Source organism: Cariama cristata, unplaced genomic scaffold (assembly GCF_000690535.1).
Source record: "Cariama cristata isolate BGI_N322 unplaced genomic scaffold, ASM69053v1 scaffold636, whole genome shotgun sequence".
Classification (NCBI taxonomy): domain Eukaryota; kingdom Metazoa; phylum Chordata; class Aves; order Cariamiformes; family Cariamidae; genus Cariama; species Cariama cristata.
This window is the reverse complement of record NW_009621309.1, coordinates 60,215-78,723: the sequence shown is the minus strand read 5'-3', so window position 1 is coordinate 78,723 and position 18,509 is coordinate 60,215. Positions and strand designations below refer to the sequence as shown.

The 18,509-nt window shown below is 36.4% G+C and overlaps 1 protein-coding gene across 1 annotated transcript in view; it reads left to right on the top strand.

Annotated features, from left to right (window-relative positions):
• The window catches only part of MMP16 (matrix metallopeptidase 16 (membrane-inserted)), a 92,330-nt gene that overhangs the window by 24,985 nt on the left and 48,836 nt on the right, over nt 1-18,509 (top strand). Inside the window, exon 4 of the mRNA XM_009701887.1 lies at nt 17,280-17,441. Within this exon, the coding sequence (XP_009700189.1) occupies nt 17,280-17,441 (162 nt within the window). The remainder of the gene's footprint in view (nt 1-17,279; nt 17,442-18,509) is intronic.

The following is an 18,509-nucleotide window of genomic DNA, read 5'->3' as shown; positions in this document are numbered from 1 at the left end:
GAATAATGTATCTAAATCCAGAAAAGTACAATGACTTCTTGCTAAGAGTGGCAATATTTTGGAGATATTGTACTGTCAAAATCCTCAACAAAAATCTTTTTCAAAGTTTTTTTTCAATTGCAGTATTTCAAGTCACTGTGATGAAATTCAAAGTCACTGCCAGGGAGCGGCAGGGGTAGGACTGTCTCTGTAGTAAATTTTCTAGTAACTAGCAGAAAAAAACTATCCTATTCCCTGTCTCCCTGTACCAAAACTGAAAGTGGTGTTCTTATTAGCCTTAACAAGGCTCTCCCCCATATTATCTTCATCTGTCCATTATTAAATCAGCAGCATTGAGATTTTTTGATGCACTGCAATGTAATTAGAGGTTGAAGCATCAGATCCTAATAGAACAAGCAGTGTGCTAGATTTCCGGAAGATCTGCTTCATTATGAAGTCATTAAGCCTCAAAGCCCATAGTCTCCTCCTCCCCTATCCTCCCAAGTTACTGCAGCATGATGGGCCATACACATTCACAAGGTCTTATAGATAAGATGCTTTCCCTTTTATAAGACTGGCAATTATTTGTTTCTACTTATATTCTCCATATTTTGTTCTAACTTTGAGCAGCAGTCTTTCGAAAGCTGTTGATAATGTCTGCTCGGCATAAAAGTTTGCTATGGTAAAAAATGGAAGGTGTATTTTTACAATGACTCAATTAGGAATAGGACTTAGCTTGCAACTCAGCCTTGGTAATAGCATATAGTAATAAAACTATAAAAAATTTCAGTAGGCCAGTTTTCCTATGTGTACTTCAGGAAATGCAAAGTAAAAGTCAAAACATATTGTATGCAGTATTCACTAGATTTTGTTTCATTGCCTCATTTCTGTAACTGGCAGCTGCCTATGATCCCATAACAGAACTTTGAGAAAGAGAGGAGGCAACATTTGATCTAAGAGCTGCTGAATGCAGCCTACAGAGTGGGGACTGCTTCTGAAGTGATGAAATAGATATATGTCCCTAATTATAGGATCATTAGCTGCTGAATTTTGGAGGGCAAATGTTTTTTGTTTGGTTGTTTTTTTGTTTGTTTGGCTCGGGTTTTTTGAGGAATCCCTTGCAAAGCTTTGGAGAGGACAAGAACTATTCTCAGTTTAGTTTGTAGTTTTCTCAGTAATTTAAAAGCGGACTGTTTCAAAACCTAAATGAATCTCAGATCCTTCACCATTTCTGAAGTAAGACCCAAGAAAGGGACAGATGAAGAGCCTGAAAAGAGTCTTCTGAACAGTGACTTTAGAGAAAGCTGTCTCATCTTCAGAAATCTGTGTATCTTTACTAGTTCAGTTGTCAAACCCCAAGGGCGATTTCCTGGATCAAGTTTGTGTAACATTCTGATATTCCTTGGCAACCCCAACCCATCAAAGCCAGGTTCCTTAACCAGTGACTGTGCTCAGAAGTTTCATTTTGGCAGATAGTGGCAGGGAAAGAAAGAAAGGACCGTGATGAGTATTGCAGTTAATAGTCACTGCTACCTGCATGTTGAATGAAACACAGACTATTCCTATCAGTTGATAATAATGACTGAGATGTATCTGTTCTTCTTCCTCACTGTTGCCTTACATATTTTCCATCAATCTCTTTTCCCTGGATTTATTGCATGAAATATTATAAACATAATTCCTATTAAACATAAGAAAGCTCTCAAATGGAATCCTAAAAGTTATGGCAGAGGAAGCAGAAAGGAAGACATTCAGAGACGGGGCCATCATGGATGAAGATATATACACTGTGTTCTAATAGACAGCAAAATCCATTACTAATACATATCATTATATATTTTATGGCTTCTTAATTTATGTATCTCCTTTCTTCACCTGAGAGTGTATGAAAACATTTTTACTACCTGTCACAAGGTAAACATCTCTAACTTAAGGCATAAATTCTTGCCTGTGTTTCAAAAATTGCATTGGTTTATCAAAATTGATTTCACACTTATTTGGCTACATGCACTTAAGTTAGTTTAAACCTTCTTTAAAGCAGTTATTTTTTTCTGGGAAATTACTTAAACAGGCCTCTAAGCCTATTTAAGGGAGTGTTAAACCAGTTTGAATGGAGAGTGCACTACTTTTAACTAGATTAATTTAAGATTGACCTACTTACACAAGTGCAGCTTTTTAAAGCAGAACAAGATTTAGAAGTAGCTCTTGGGGAAAACAAGGATTTCTTGGGAGCTTAGATTTCAAGCACATTAGACATGATGCTTAATGTACCAATTACTGGCTAAAATCTGACCACAGAACTGTGTCTTCCAGTGGCAGAAAATATTTGGCAAAAACTAAGTTTAAGTTCTCCTTAGATAAACACAGTAGATCAGTAATAGTAGTTTGATACTCTGATCTTCATATTCATATCTGCAGGAGAAATAGAAATCCAAGTAAAATGCATGATTTTTTTACCTCTATAGCAAATCTATCAAGGCAGCTACTGTACCATACTGAAATTCTGCAGAAACCAGTTCTTTCGTCAAAGAATATACAGTAAATAATAGCAAGTGAAACTCCATTACAGAAGTAATAGATGTTCTTACTGTACAGTTACATTTGAATGTAAGGAGGATACTGCTGCAGAGTGCTCACATTCATGAGGAATGTTTGTAACTTGTCTATACATGAAACTGTCTTATTGGGAAAACAAAACCAAAACTTCAAGAATTCAGTAATTTTTTTGTTAAGTCTCCAGCAGTCAAAAAATTATTCAAGTTTTGCAGGGAATAAAAAGAAAAAACCAAACCTGTCACTTTGTACCATGCTGTTTGTAGATTGCCAACTAAAAGCGTCTTGAACCTGATGCAAATACAGTATCTAGTGTAATGTACTTGGACTCTAGTTAGTGCATGGATTCTGCTGTGGGCATTGTGTTGGCAGCCAAGAAAAATTTATGAAAATCCTGATCTCTGAACTGCATAGATCAACTTGTAGTAAATTTCTTTTGGCTGCCAGTGTGGTTGACACAGTGTGGGAGATATATGCTGCTGGAAATATGAACCAGTAGAGTTGTGAAAACTAAGTCTCCCAAGGGAGCTCTGTGTCTCCAACCATGCTCATGTCATATGCTACGGTTAGGTATAAAGCAAGCCGAGCATTTCAGATTAAAGGAAGTTCTGTACTACAATATTACCATGACTTTAATTTCATAAAGCATAGTGCTCTTACTTAATAGTTTATTTATTTTTAATAAGCTCTTCTCAATATCGAATTTGATCTGTAACCAAGCAGTGTGACCTTGCAGTTGTCACATGCTTGTTTTCTAGTTCTGTGCTAGGATAAATATGTAAAAGATTAATATATTCTTTGAATTTGTATTGTGTTATACTTGTGTATATACTTTTAAACACAGAATTGCCAGCATGGGTTCAGATCAAAGGTTATCATACAAAATACCCTATCTCCAGTTATGGCTATTAACAGATACCTAGGGAAGAGAATAAGAGCAAGGCAAACATATGGCAACAAAACCCTAGCATATTCCCTCTTAGCTTCCAGCAATCTGTGGCTCATTGAATTTCTGAGCCACAGGCCATATTTTTGTGTTTAATAGCCTTTGAGGGATTTCCTTTCATGAATTGGTGTAATCTCTTTTTGAACTCATGTAAGCATTTGGTATCCACAACATCCTCTGGCAATATGTTCTATAGTTTGAGCAGATGTGAAAAACTACCTCTTTTTTAGTTTTAAATTTGCCATTGATAAATTCACTTCAGGTAGACTGGTGCTCGTATTGTGAGGAAGTAATTTCCTAATTGTTTTATCTATGCCATTTGTAATTTTATGGACCTCTGTCGTGTCTTATTTCCAGCATAAAGAGACGTAGCCTGTTGAGTTACAGCTTCCATTTTAAACTGAACCTGTATGAGTGCAAAATGGGAGAACTAGCAGTGTTATAAAAGATGGCAAAACCCAACTATTACATTTATAACATTGCACAATGATGAAGATGCCAGGATAATATTTAAAAGAACTTTGCAAGTTGCAGACAAATAGAATAAGGGTGGATTCTTTTCATTTAACAGTTCCCTCTGAAATCAAATTTAATTCAGCAGTCAACTAACACAGATAATATTTTCTATTGCTAAACCTCAAGGCTTCCAGTATTTAAAAAACAAACCAGTCTTTCCCCATTAGTAAGTGCCTGTTGTGCTGATAGAACTTAAGAGGATAACCTGTCCTCAAACTTCCCAAACTTTCCACGGATTATACTTACTTGGTGTGCATATGCTCACCTGTTCCATACCCAATCACCTCAAGATCTTACATAAAACAATAACTCTGAAATATTCAGTGTCTGTTGCAAAAGATCCCTTTCAGTTATTGAAGAGATGGAAAATGATTAAAAAATAAATCATAAATGGCCCTGGCTGGCTTGTGAGGACTCAGTCTTTGGACATAGGGCTATACAGATAGGAGAAGAGGAGCTGTCTGCTAGACCCCCTTTACTGACTAGAAGCCAGATGACAGAAAATAGTAACTGTTGGCAAGGTCATGACCTCATTTTTATTGTTTTGGGGGAGTTTTTTTGCTTTCATGGAGCACCCTTTTGGCTTTGAGAAAAGCACTTCATTTACATGTCATTAAAAGGGAAATCTGTTAAACACTGGTAGCCAGCGAAAACAGTCTTGTGAATGAATCCAGCCCCATGTTCTAGACGTGTGTTTAGCTGGCTGTTTTTGATACATCCTGGGGGCTATCAGTGTGCAATATCATGCTCTCAGCTTCCTTCTTGGCCTAAAATTGCCAAGTGCACTATTATGCAAACTGAAAGAGAGGCTGAGAAATATGTCAAGAAGATAGATTTTGTATTATTCTTAATTAAAACAATGGAAATGTAGACTGTTACGCACATCTTACATTATGCTTTTTGTACCTATAGAAGCAAGGTGATATTTCCACTGTGGCTTAATTGCCAGACAGAAATGGTCATGATGCAGGTCACAAACCAAAAAAGGCAGTGTAACCTGAGCCACTAAATTGCATATTGCTTCCATCACGACATAGGTAAACATAGGTCATTGCAAGCCTATGTGGAGTACTTAGGGAAGTTGCAAACTCGGTTATCCATTCAAACTGCAACTGGAGATTATTTCCCACATACCAGGGCCAGTGCAACAAACTGCTTGCATTTGCCATCTGCCTCAGTTTGCAATCAGCCAGCCTATCTTAAACTGCTAATGAAAAGTGTTAAAATGAAGCTGGCTGACTTTGCATGGAAATAAATGAGGAAAGTTCACGTTGTTACATCAGCTTTACTGCCAAGGAAACATCTAGCTGAAAGGCAGACTGGATCCTTGCAGACAATTTTGGCAATGATTGCACCTACATTCACAGAAAAAGAACTGTTTGTTTGGATTTTTTTTCAGAGATGTCTTTGTCTCAAACAACTGTTCATAGAAGTTTATCTTCCCAAACTGGATTTGTTTGATCAGACACTCATGTTAGAATATTAAGAGTATTGAGCTAATATGGGGAAATCTAGTTGAAAAATGTTTGTTGAAATTATTATTAAGTTGAAACTAACAAAGTTGGTGCTTTTTTTGTTCTGGTTTTAGGGTTGTTTATTTTGTTTGTGTTTGGTTTTGGTTTTGGTTTTGGTTTTGTTTCTCCCGCAGTATGCTATAAAAGAGCATTGGGAGGGCTTTTTTGTTCAGGCAAACAGATGTATTTTGAATGAGTGCATACATAAAATGTGGGCCAGCCCCTTCATGATTATATTTATGAGCCCATAACCCTTCACACATTGTTACTGTGTGGGAATGCCAAGGGGGGAGGGTGGGGTGGGGGGGGAAGTAACACCTCACACACAACAAATAAATAAATCTAGCTCCTACCTTAACCTTTCCTCCTCTTAGAAAAAAGCTTAACAGATTTTGAGTCCTGAATCTGAGAAAACTTCACATAATTCTTGTACATGACAGAAAGTTATAGAGGAATTAAAAAAGCAAAGAATTTAGCATATTCCAGTGCTTTTTTTTTCTTATCCTCTATGCATCTTTTTGTAAGTGTTCTCCATCAGCTTACAAAAAGGCAATATTTCTTCAAAATGTATGATATAAAAATAATACTAGTAAAACTAATGCTAATAATAAAGAAACTACCTTAGGAGCTATGAGATTTCACAGCAGAGACTGAATTTCAGGTTCTTGAAAGATTACTTGCTATGGAGAGCTTGTGAAAATCCATACTCTCAAATGTGTAGGGTTAAAAAAAGGGAAAATCAACTTTATTATTGCAAGTAAGTTGAATCAGTTCACAACTAAAAAATCACCTAATGAATTAATGGCTTGAAAAATAATTTCAGTCTGATCTGCTAGCAGAAATAATTTAAGAAAGAGAAACTGTCTATGATCCTCAAACTGTCCCTTTAAACAGAAACTGGCATTTCTGTCATTTAGAGCAGGCATCAGACTTAGCACTCCAACTCTCATGTGATCCAGAGATCTTCAAGTCTCTGTTTATTGCTAGGATCACTTCATGGAGACTTTTTCACCACGACAGTAGCTTTAGGAAACATGACTTTTCCCAAAGATGTTCTATAGAATATTATTACTGCATTGTCCTCTCCTTTCCCCTACCTTTTCAGAGGCAAACGGAATCTGAAAAATCATGTTGCCAATTACTATAGATGTTGTCGTGGTTTTCTGAGAAAATGAGACAATAGTTTTACAATAATTATGTATTTATTTATCTATTAGGAAGAAATCTAATGGATTGTTGTTGCAAAAGTAGAAGACTAAGGTAGCCCTAAAATATAAGATAATAACTATATATGACTTTTTTACAAATAGTATATAGGACTAACTAATGAAAGATTTTCTACAATATCTGTTTTCTCAAGCCTAGAGAATAATTTGTGCTTTATCCTGAAAATTCTTCCCTTCAAAATGCTCAAACCATATGTTCTTGAGGCCAAAGTGTTTTTAATCTATATTTAGACTCCTTCCTAAGTGGCTTGGGTTTCAAAAAGTGCTGAGCAGCTAACACCAATATGTGGAAACATCTACAGCTAAAACATCAGGTTCGGAAAAAAGATGAAAATGGAAAAATCAAGAAGATCCAGCTAAATTAAAAGAAAAATATTGTTTTGTGCAAAATGTTTTGTTGTAGTGGACAGGTTTAAGTCTCTAGTTCAAGTCAATGATGAATGATTCCTGGTTTTGTACATATATCACTTAAGTTCATATCCTGTAATTTTGTAATTAATGTTTTGCCACTGACTTAAATGAAAAGACCTAAGTCAGAAGCCAGAAGACTTGAGGGGGTGTAATTAATCTGACCGTATGTTGATGTTTATATCTGAGTTAATCTCGTAGAGTCCTTTTAGAGTCAGGGGAGAGATATATTGCCTTCATGGGTAGGATTTGTCTCATCCTGAAGTAGGTGTCTTAAATAAACTAGATGGAACATGTCCTGAAATACCTGTTTCTCATCACTGGTTGTGAAAGATGCAGGTATACACATTTGTGTTACGGTTTTCTGTAGCTAGATGACTTCCACCAGTGATGTTGAATCATTTGCAATTTCAGATTAGAGGAGAACTAAAGTGATAAGTACTTCCAAATAAGAGCACCAGCTGGGGTTCAAAGAAATCTGTCTCAGCAGCAGAGAAGTCTGTTTTGGGAACGGTTCAGTATTACACTCAGAAAAGGTAGTTACTGGTGTAGGCTCTCCCCTGTCCCTCTCAGTATGGCAGGGCAAACACTCTCCTATTGGTCTAAATGTGGTAATTCACAAATGGCTTGCACCACTTACATTTTGAATTCATAGATGGTAATATGGTTTTGTGTAAACATGCCTTTAGTTTACTTTTTCTAAGAATCATACATAGCTCCTTCTTTAGGAGTTTAGGAACTCTTGTATCAGTGTAAGTATGAGGAAATGGGATTATCACTGAGTATTCAGGAAACTGAAGATACGGTAGTAACGTAGGATTAATGTTGGTAGCTGTACTCCAGATAGCAGTGCTAGCAGAAGCAGTAAAAATATTAGGGCCTGAGCTTCAGGAAGAGTTAGAAACTACAATATATACCAACAGTGAGTCCTTAGCTGTTTTGTGTTTTTAATGATCGTTTGTGTTACTGGCAGGGCTGGCCACGGTGGCTGGCAGAGGCAGAGAGGTGATGGTCTCAGACCTGCCTGGGTGTGGGATGTGGCAGGGCAGCTGTGGGAGGGAGCAGTGTGCCCCCCACGACTCTGCGCTCGGCTCCCCGCTTTCCAGTGGGAAGGTCTGGTCTGAGAGTCGTCAGACGTGGGAGCTCTGGCATTGTCCCTTCTCCCTGCCTGTGCCAACCGCTGTGCCCCCAGGCTGGGATCATGCTGAGCTCCTAACCTACAGAAGGGAAAGTGTGCCAGGATTGACCTCTGCCCTGACTATCGTTCCCATGTCCAAGCTCTCCTGCATTTTGGAAGAGGCAGCTAACTCCTGCCTTCATCTTCCTCTCTAAGCATCCTCTTGCATAAGCTTTCTTCTGCTGGGAAGCCCAGGAGGATGGCTTGGCTGCCTAACCATCTTGACCTGTCCAGTACCCTTTGCCCTGCCCTCTGCAATCTTTCATCCTGGAGACTGACCCCCCCAAGCAGATGCTGAGACACCTCCATGCCCACAAGTGCCTGGAGTCACTAGTGCCAAACTGACAGTATTCTCTGAGTGCTAGGGAGGCTAGCTAGAGTGAAACAAACCGCTATATGGATATACCCACTAACAGAGGCAAATTATCCAATAGATCACAGCATTTCATATGAGTAAATTTTGACAAAGTAAAACCAAAGTAGCAGATTTGTCTTTCTGCCACTTTCTCCATATATATGATCCCTGATTTGAAGTTGTCTTAATTTAGAATATGGTACACACTTGGATCGGGTCTCCCTTTGAAGTCTGCAGACTTCTTAGAAAACATATCTGCTTTTCAGATCAGAGAACTTCCAATGATTTTTTTTCTTCTCCTAATCACTTTGCCAATTAGGATTCAAGATTCCCACTTCTTTTATCACCAGTCCAAGGGAAAAAAAAACATAAACAGTTCAATCTTGACATATTTTTCTTAATAGGTATTAAACAAGCAAAATAACGGTGAAGGAAGAAGAACTGTTCGTATAAAATTCCCAAATACATATACAACACTATGTCACTTTCTCTTTAAAAGCTCTTGAAGTCATATGTACAAGTTAAGTAGATACAATGATAGAGTAAGAATAATAACCTGGTTTTGATGACTTTAATGTGAGTTAATTTAAAGGATAATATAATTACTCTCAGTAGTTTAACTGACACAGGGTAAAAATTTGTCTCCTAATAAATCCCACTGTTGTGGGAATTTCAGTGATCTGTAGGATCCTTTCAGATTTCTGCCCCATGGCAAGTTACATCTATGGTCAATATTGGCAGCGTGACTTTGACCTTCCTCCTAGTAATTACATGTATTTCTTTATAGTAGGACGCAAAGGACATTAGGGTAAATGAAGAAAAAAAAATCGCCCCTTCAAAACAAAAGCAGCCACAGCATTAACATGCCAGCATTTTAGCTGAGTGGCTTAGAGACAAAACCTACATTTGTTTTTGTCAAAGACAAGGATTTAATTTTAATATGGACTCATGCACAGTTAAGATCCTTTTATGTTTATTCTCACCCAGACTGGCACTTACTCGGGATTGGCAGAAAGATACCCAGTCCCTCACTTGAATGACCCTCAGGGACAGGACCGTGGAGCATAGCTGACAATTGTCTGCTACATGCTTTTTTCAGGCACATATCCAGATCTTCAATCCCAGCATGTGTTCATTCTCACAGCCTTCAGAAAGGAGTTTTAAATACTTCTCCAGCTTATTGTTCCCACAGCAACAACTAAAAACAGAAACAAGGAGACGATAGGAAAGACTATAAATAGATAAGGCTACTACAGTATTTGCAGCATTTGTAATTGTGTTAAGACTACTAGAAAAATAGCGTAAATATTATTTCGCAAACTGGTCATTTGTAATGTTACAAGATTGACCATTGTATTTTGAAACTTTTTTATTGGTGTGAGCTTGCTGAGAGAAATTAATTTATGAAGATCTTTTCTAGCAAGATGCAAAATTCCATTATAATTTTAATCTAAATTATTCAAAATAGTTATAATCTAAAGATGACCATGAAAACACCCAAAATAATTTTTTTCATTCTGTTAATTGATATGACTTTATTACTAATAGAATGAAAATACCATTTAAGAACAGCATAAAAATTCAGTAGTGGACCTGAGCAATGAAGAAGTTACCCCCAGGAGCTAGAGATTCAGCATAAATGTAGTTTTTCTTAGTTTGTTAGGTTCACTGTCACAGCAGGGTTTCCTCAAAGCATGAAATGAAGCCATGAGCATTGTATTTGTAGAAGGAACATATACCATCATATTTACACTGTTTTGGGAAGCAGCAAGCTCTCATGTCTTCTTTACCTCCCCTAGGATCATCTCCAGCTGCTTCACTTCTCACTCTTTGGAGAAGTTGGTATTGATTCACTAGTCAAAATAGTTTGCAAAATTTTTCAGTACTAGTGATTGAAACCCTAAGAAACAAAGTGGAAATATCCTTACAACCATGCTTTTTTAGAAAGAAAATTAAGAATACATTAAGTAATTAATTCCACCCATTTCAAGCGATTTACCAGAAAGTTATAGAATGTACTTGGTTAATAAATCTTAAGTAGTAAGGCAGAAATTCTTACCTCTTGCATGTCCTTGCCTTCTAAAGGACAGTCTGATCTGTGTTATAAAAGAATGTGGGCTCCTTTCAGATATGTTATTTATCAGGCTCCTGACTTCTTCTAAATTATGCCCACAGTATGCAGAAATAGTAGAATACTGCCAGGAAGGACATAGACACTTCTAAACTCACATGTCCTTATCATATCTCATCAACCATCACTTAGTCACTTGAAGACAGTCTTACCCTATAGGAATATCCCCTTGTCAAATTTCAAGCAAGCAAGTTTAATTTTCACACTAATCTATTGATCTTCTTGAAATAGAAGAGTTTTTAAAAAATGCACGCATGTGGGTGTAGGTATACTAAATTATACACAGAGTATATTAATACATACTTTGTATATAACGAACTGCCTGTACCTCCCCTTCAGTCTGCAAATATGTATTTATTGGTAAGTCAACTTGCAAGGATTTTAGTGTATATGTTAGTAGAAGTAATAATAGAGTGAAAGAAACATATTTTTATTTCATTCTCTTTTGTCACAATGGAAAAAAAGGCTAAATGTATAGATATGTCATTGAAAAATGATTGTTTAAAATACTCTAAGTTCGTACAGAAAACAGGAATACTATATATGATACGTTTTTATTTAAAACCACGGAAATTTAGTTTTACTCTTCATTTTTCAAAGCTACTACATCATCTCAGCTCCATCTTTTAGCAAAACTTTCTTTCCAAAATAACCACCAAGCTACCAAATTTCAGTGCCAATGGCAGAAGTTTGAGATAATGTCAAGCAACCATATATGATTTCTTAGACTGGAAAATATGCCACCTTTATTTGGGTAAGAGTATGCTTATGATTTATATTTAGGTCCATGTATACTCTCTGTATAGCATATATATGCATATATGGTGCTTATGTAAGTGCATACATAATGTATATGCTCAATTCCACTGCTCTGCAATAAGGTCAGAGAGAGGAAGAATCTTCTTTTCTCACCAGCTGTTGAAATATCACATTCAAAATTCTGTCCTGTCTGGAAAGAATAATAATAACAAAGATAAAAAACTTTTTCTTTTCTTTTTTTTTTTTTTTTTTTCTTTCTGTATACCATGTAGAGTAAGAATCTTACTCTAAAGTTTGCAGCATTTCAGCTGGTTGGGATTAGCAGAGTTGATTTGATGACTCAATGGTACAAATGAACAGAATAATGAAAATGCAAATTCCAGATACATTGGACACAAGTTCTTGGGTAGTGTATGTGTAATATTTTTTGCTGAACTGTAAGCTAGACTTTGAGGCACTGTTTTATTGATAATAGGGCTGTAATAGAAGTCTTTCTTGTACAGATTTACATTTCAGATTCATATGGATTTAATCTGAAATCATCTATCTGCATCACATGAAAAATGAAATAGAGTAATCTTTGGAAGAAACAATGTATGTCCATGTATAAAACATTTTTGAAGTTTTCCAGTTTCTTTGTCATTTAAAATTCAGTTTCTAGATTTTTTGGTTTTCTCTGGAAAGGAAAGTCTTCAAAATTGAGGTTACATGGCATTTAAATGACGAACAACTCTTGAGTTCACAATGTGTTGTAACAGTTACTGTCACATGCCAAGGAGAGGAACCAAGTGACATGCCCTGAGGTGTCATTTAGTGATGCATTAAAAAGATGGCTAAGTGATGAACCAAAGGCTTGCTAAGCCATTAAGGTATCACTTTTATAAATTTAGCTCACATTCCATTTAAAGCAGGAAATAATCTCTTCAGAACTACAGTTTCTTAATAGCTTGCTGTGGACAAACGTATAAGCTTTGTTTATCTGTAGACATGAAAAAGAGTGTATATATTAACTACAGGGAAAGGCTTCCCCATACACCCTGCTCCACAGTGCTGGCTGTTGAATATTTGATATATTAATACATATTTATATTCTGGAGTTTGGGCAGCGATTGTAGAGTCAGGTGGATTTCATGCCTAAAATAGTTTATAGCCTCAGAGAAAAGTGTCAGTATAAAAATATCATTTTGTCTTAGTTCTTTACACACAGTATCTTCTTTTTTTCCTTGTGAAATCAAACTTGAGGTAAAATAAGAAAAACAATCACAACCTTTTTGAGCTTGTATCTGTTCTATTCCAAATCTCCATGCTAATGGGGAGCACAAGAACAAAGATGTACAAGTTTTGGACTTGAGAAATATATTTTGCAATATTTCTCTACTACTCTATAGTTAAATAGAACAAGATGTAACTAAGACTATCACAGTGAATGTTCACCATGATATGTCCTGCAGTGGCAACTTTTAATTAAAAAAAGTCATCATAGTCATATGTAGTTTAACTCTGTTACTCATGACTTGAACAAGTTTTGCAATGGTGCTTCATTTTGCCAAGTGGTCTGAAATATATGTTTCTACTTGGGTAATGTATACTGAAATACAGAATTATTTGGGACTCTCTCCTTCAACGGTGGGGACTGAAAATGTTTAAAAAATTATATCCAATGTCAGTACTAAAAGCTAGCCTGAACTGGTATGAATGTTCTCTTGCATTTACAGTCCTTCACCTTACTCTGACCACTGGCCAAGGAACTGGGGTTGGCCTACTCTCCACCCTGCAGTTACAACTACACTTCTGTGCAGCCTGGAGAGAAAGTGTAAGCACTCAGGGTTATCCTTCTGCACTCTCAGTAGCTAGTTACAGTGACATTGAGATGCTCAAGGCAAGTCTTCTCCTGAAAGGAAAGGGGGATTGAGTAATTGTTGCCTTGTTGGAGAAATCTAATATGCAAAGGAAAAGGGATGGAAACTAAGACTGTAGTAAGTCCTACCTGTGCTGGTCTCAGACAACACATCTTGAACTCGTTTAAACCTCAGTTTCAACTGCACTAAGTTATTTGGGTCAGTTTAAATTCAGGGTACCCTGGAGACAATCATGACTCTTGATGGAAATTGTTATGAATAATGGGGCTATTTGACTACAAGTAGAAAATATGTTCCCTGTTAAATCACTGTCACCCCAGGCAAGAATATTATTCTCCAAGCTCTTTCCTGTGACCTTCTCCCTTCCCCTCTTATTCATTTTCTCCAAGGGCTGCTCTGTCTTCACCATATTTAATAGCTCCACTGATGGCTACGAGTTGCATTGCAGGAGATGGAAATCACTTTTCATAGTCCTTTTGCCTTTTGGATTTAGGCTTTGACTAAGTCCAGAGGGGTGGTCAGATGCTGAATTTTTTATTTTTTTTTTTTTTCACATAGTCACCCCTGTCCAAAAGACAAAGGAAGAAAGACATACTAAGAACCAACTACCCCCTGCATAATATCTGTTCTCTGACATAGTCCCACTGTCATTTAGAAGTAGCACTTTGGAAGTGCTCTACCATATGCTCGTTATCTGTAATCCCAGAAGGAAGATATGCCAGTAGATGACAGTGTGTTTTATTTATTTCACCGTTACTATGTAATTCACAGCCATTCAAAGTCAAGTTGAACAAAGTGTGGAAATTTCTGGAGATCTTTATCGGAACTCAGTGAAGACTGATAACCAAAGGATGTATTGATTCTTCATGCATTGCATAGCTACCACAGAGGGAAGCAGTAGACTCTTCCAAGACTATTTATTAACTGTGGGTTCTTGAAATTTTAGAAATTATAACAAGTTCAATTCCCAGATCTCCTACATCAAGCAGCAGAGGTTGAATACCATATGTAAAACACTCTTTGGTCAACTGATAATGGCCAGCCTAATAATAGTGGTAGTATCAAATGCTACTAATTTAAAACTATTTGAAAATAGTTCAGTAGATACTGCAGCCAACTTATTAGTACAATTATTAATATAGAACATAGACTGGTTAATATTCTTAATTATGATGTAGGGAGCACAGGTCTAGTAGGCAAATTTGCCTTTCACAAGGTCTGAAACGCGAAAGAAAGTTGCATCTTAAACATATGAGTTAATGCTAGACAAAGAAATATTTAATTCTAATAAACCTGGGTTAGAACTCTAACTTTCATAAAACACAGAAAAACACTGAAAAATAATGTGAGACATGTCACAGTGCAATAGTTATAATACATTAACATCTTCCTCCTGCATGTGTTTCCATCCTGAGCCTATTATTTTTTTAAATTGCACTAATTATTCCATTATGAATGCACAATGAAAGCCTTTACAGAGTTGCTCCGGTGCATCACTTCCAATGCTGAGGTTAGCTACAGAAGCTGTGGAGTATTCATATAAGATAATGTCAAGATCAGCTTTGACTGCATATAGAAGAGCAGATTCAGATATCAAAAGCATTTGTCACCGGGAGTCAAGCTTATCAAACCTGTTACAACAGCACATTGAGAATCTATGTTACTATAAAAAGAACTGCATCCAAGAAAAAAATATTGTCATGAAAATATTTCACCTGGAAACCACAGTTATAAATTAGAAGATAAACTCTTCTCATTTCTGTAAGCACATTATGTCACATTAATTTTTGAAAACCATGGTTTTTTCTGCACAGTTACACTGAATAAAAGAGCAAGAGCATTTAGTTTTCATATTTCCGGATTAAGAATCAGAAAGAAACGAAAAGACTCTGTCAACTAAATATATAGTTTTAGTTGTGACTGTTTACGTGCTTTCAGTCAAACATTTATTTTACAAACATCAGCATGGCTCCATACATTATGAAGACATCTACTGCCAAGTGTTTCCTCTTTCATATATACTTGGGAGAAAATATATTTCTTTGTGTCAACAAGAGGAAATACTTGAAAAGTCGAAATGCTGTCAACTATGTCCTCAAAGTTCTGTAACTATATGTAAATTTTTTTGCTAAATTCAAGTTTTGTATATTATTATTACTAATATTATAATAGTACTTAGAATTCCAGATCAAGTGCCAGCAGGGGAAAATAACTGCCCCCAAAGGACTTACAGAATGACAGTATAGGTTTGGTTGGAAGAGACCTCTGGGACCATTGAGTCCAACCTTTGCCCTAACACCACCATGTCAACTAGACCATGGCACCAAGTGCCACGTCCAGTTTTTTCTTAAACATGTCCAGGGATGGTGACCCCACCATCTCCCTGGGCAGCCCATTCCAATGCCTAACAACCCTTTCTGTGAAGAAATACCTCCTAATTTCTAGCCTGAACTTCCCCTGGCACAGTTTGAGACTGTGTCCTCTTGTCCTATCACTAGTTGCCTGGGAGAAGAGGCCGACCTCAACTTCTCTACAACCTCCTTTGAGATAGTTGTAGAGAGCACAGTTATAGAATATAGGGTAAGAGTTCATGTTGAGCATTTTCTTGTTCCACTATACAATTGTTAATTAGGCCACAGTATAGGCTTTTCATTATTTATACTGCTCTTTCAGCAAGAAACTACCTAGTTTAGGTGGCACCTGTCTCACTTGAGTCCAGTCACGTAAAAGTTAGGTGTTCAGCAAAAGCTGTTGATCTAGAATACTTCTTTTGTCAGTGGGACAGGAGCACACTTCCAGAGTATGATTCTGCCCATCCCTAGGTGGTAAAAATCAGCAATATCCTGGATGAGACCCTCTCCAAGTGACCGGAATTTTTCTCCCGATTTTTCCAAAGTCTCATTATATCACAGGTTGACTACAGACAGAATCTGTACAAAAGACTCATAGAAAGATATGCTGAACTAAGTCTTAGATGAATAAAAATAGATCAAATTAATACCATAGAGGTCCAACTCTAAAATTTTTATAGAAATAATCCCATTGCCTTTGATTTGTGTTTGCTTCAGAGAGTGCCATAATTCTACTGCCAAAAGTTCCAGTTGTGTGTAATACTCTATAATAAAAAAAAAAAGAAAATATTATTTTTAGAAAGTAATAACAGAAAAGTTAAATAAGTCTATAATACCAGTGTGTTGTGTTATTTCTTAGACCTACAAAAATAAAAAAGTTCTAATACCTAAGTAAGCAACTACACTTATAAGGGAATTACACAATGAAATAAATAAGGACATCCTATTTTGAGAAGGATGGCGCAACATCCATATTTTCCTCATTAGGATTTCAATTATGGTGGTTCAGAAATGGACAACATCTACAAATAATCAGCAGGGATCTGATTACAAGTGCTTGGATGACCTGTGGAGTTTGTCCTAAGTAGGTAGTCCTCAGTTTGTGAAGCTTGTCACGCACAGCAAAGAGGTTTTCCTTTTGGAATTATGTGTTGATGAAAGCATTTTTACTCAGGTTCACTGCAACATCAACTTCAAGTCAGAAATTGCACACAAGTCTAGGCATGAGATACGACACTTGAACCCTACACTAACCATCTGCGTCAGTTGAAAAAGATTGTGCTTATGATATCTGTAAGAGTATCATATATTATATCAATAATGGTTTCCTTGTTTAAAAGAAGGGAAAGCTGCCTTTGCTATCCTTATGATTCATTATCAAGCATTACCTTATAAAATTCAAATTCAGTGAAAATGTCTTTCAAGTGCAGAATCCTCCACTTGTGTTATTTCTGTTACTATGTTTATGGTTTCAAAGGTCTTTTTTCCTTTTCTTCTCTTGGCAGGAAATGATCTGTTTCTAGTTGCAGTGCATGAACTGGGACATGCTTTGGGTTTGGAGCACTCTAACGATCCCACTGCAATCATGGCTCCATTTTATCAGTATATGGAAACTGACAACTTCAAACTACCTAATGACGATTTACAGGGCATCCAGAAGATATATGGTATGTCATGCTTTAATTAAGCAACATAAGTTTTTCACTTTAGAATACATTTGAGGTCTTCCTGTTCGTACCACTTCTCCACAAGAGTTTGTTGCTGTCCACTCTGCCCGTTGTTATGCCAGAGGCCTTCTTGTGAGTAGGCCAAAGATTTTATTTAAGCTCTTTTACTTTGTTTCTCGCTGTTCACAACTTGCGTTCGTATTTGTACTCAGCTGGAATAGTAATTTTAAATGTTTTTAAAAGCCATAAAGCAAATATCTGCAAAAGCATCCCAAACTATAAAGATATTAAGAAATGCAGGCCTTTAACCATAACGAGCTTATTTCCACAGCAGTCCAGGCTCGTGTAACTGGATGAATTGGTTGTTTCTCAGTTTATCAGTTATAATACTAAACAGTTCCCTGCATGTACAAAATTTGTGGTCCCAGAAAAAGCCTTTCTTGTGATAAATACAGCAAATTGATCTCAAAAGAATGTTATTACCAGCCCAAGATTTTGAGCTACCTAGAGGAAAAATGACCCACTTCTTTAAAACCTGTTTATTTAGTATTTTTGAGGCCTGATATAAAAGACATACATGGTGTAAATAAATTTTACATGTATTGAATTCAATTTGATGAGGCAAGGTAACTGAAAATGTAAAAAAAAAGAAAAAAAGCCAAAACAATAACATTGTTCTGATTATAGACTGAATATAACACTAACTCCCGTATTCCTGTACCTTACATTTCCAAAGACACAGTTTTGGTTTCAAAGACTTTGATTCTGTTGATACCTGCTAAAAAGTCTGGTTTTTTTCTTAAAAATATATTTTATTTTTCTCTCCTACAGTGAAAAATCTGTGGTAACTGTTATGTTAATGCCGTGTACCCAGTATATATAATTTAGAATTGCCTTACTTAATATTCCCCAATTAATTCCATATTGGATTCAATTTTGTATTCACAATTATTGTCAGTTTAAATGTTTGTCAGGTTTATATTGAATATTATCAGGGCCATTCCTTGTTTATCTTTATTACTGGAAAGGACAACTATGATCATGTAAAATAACTGTACTGCTAACTAG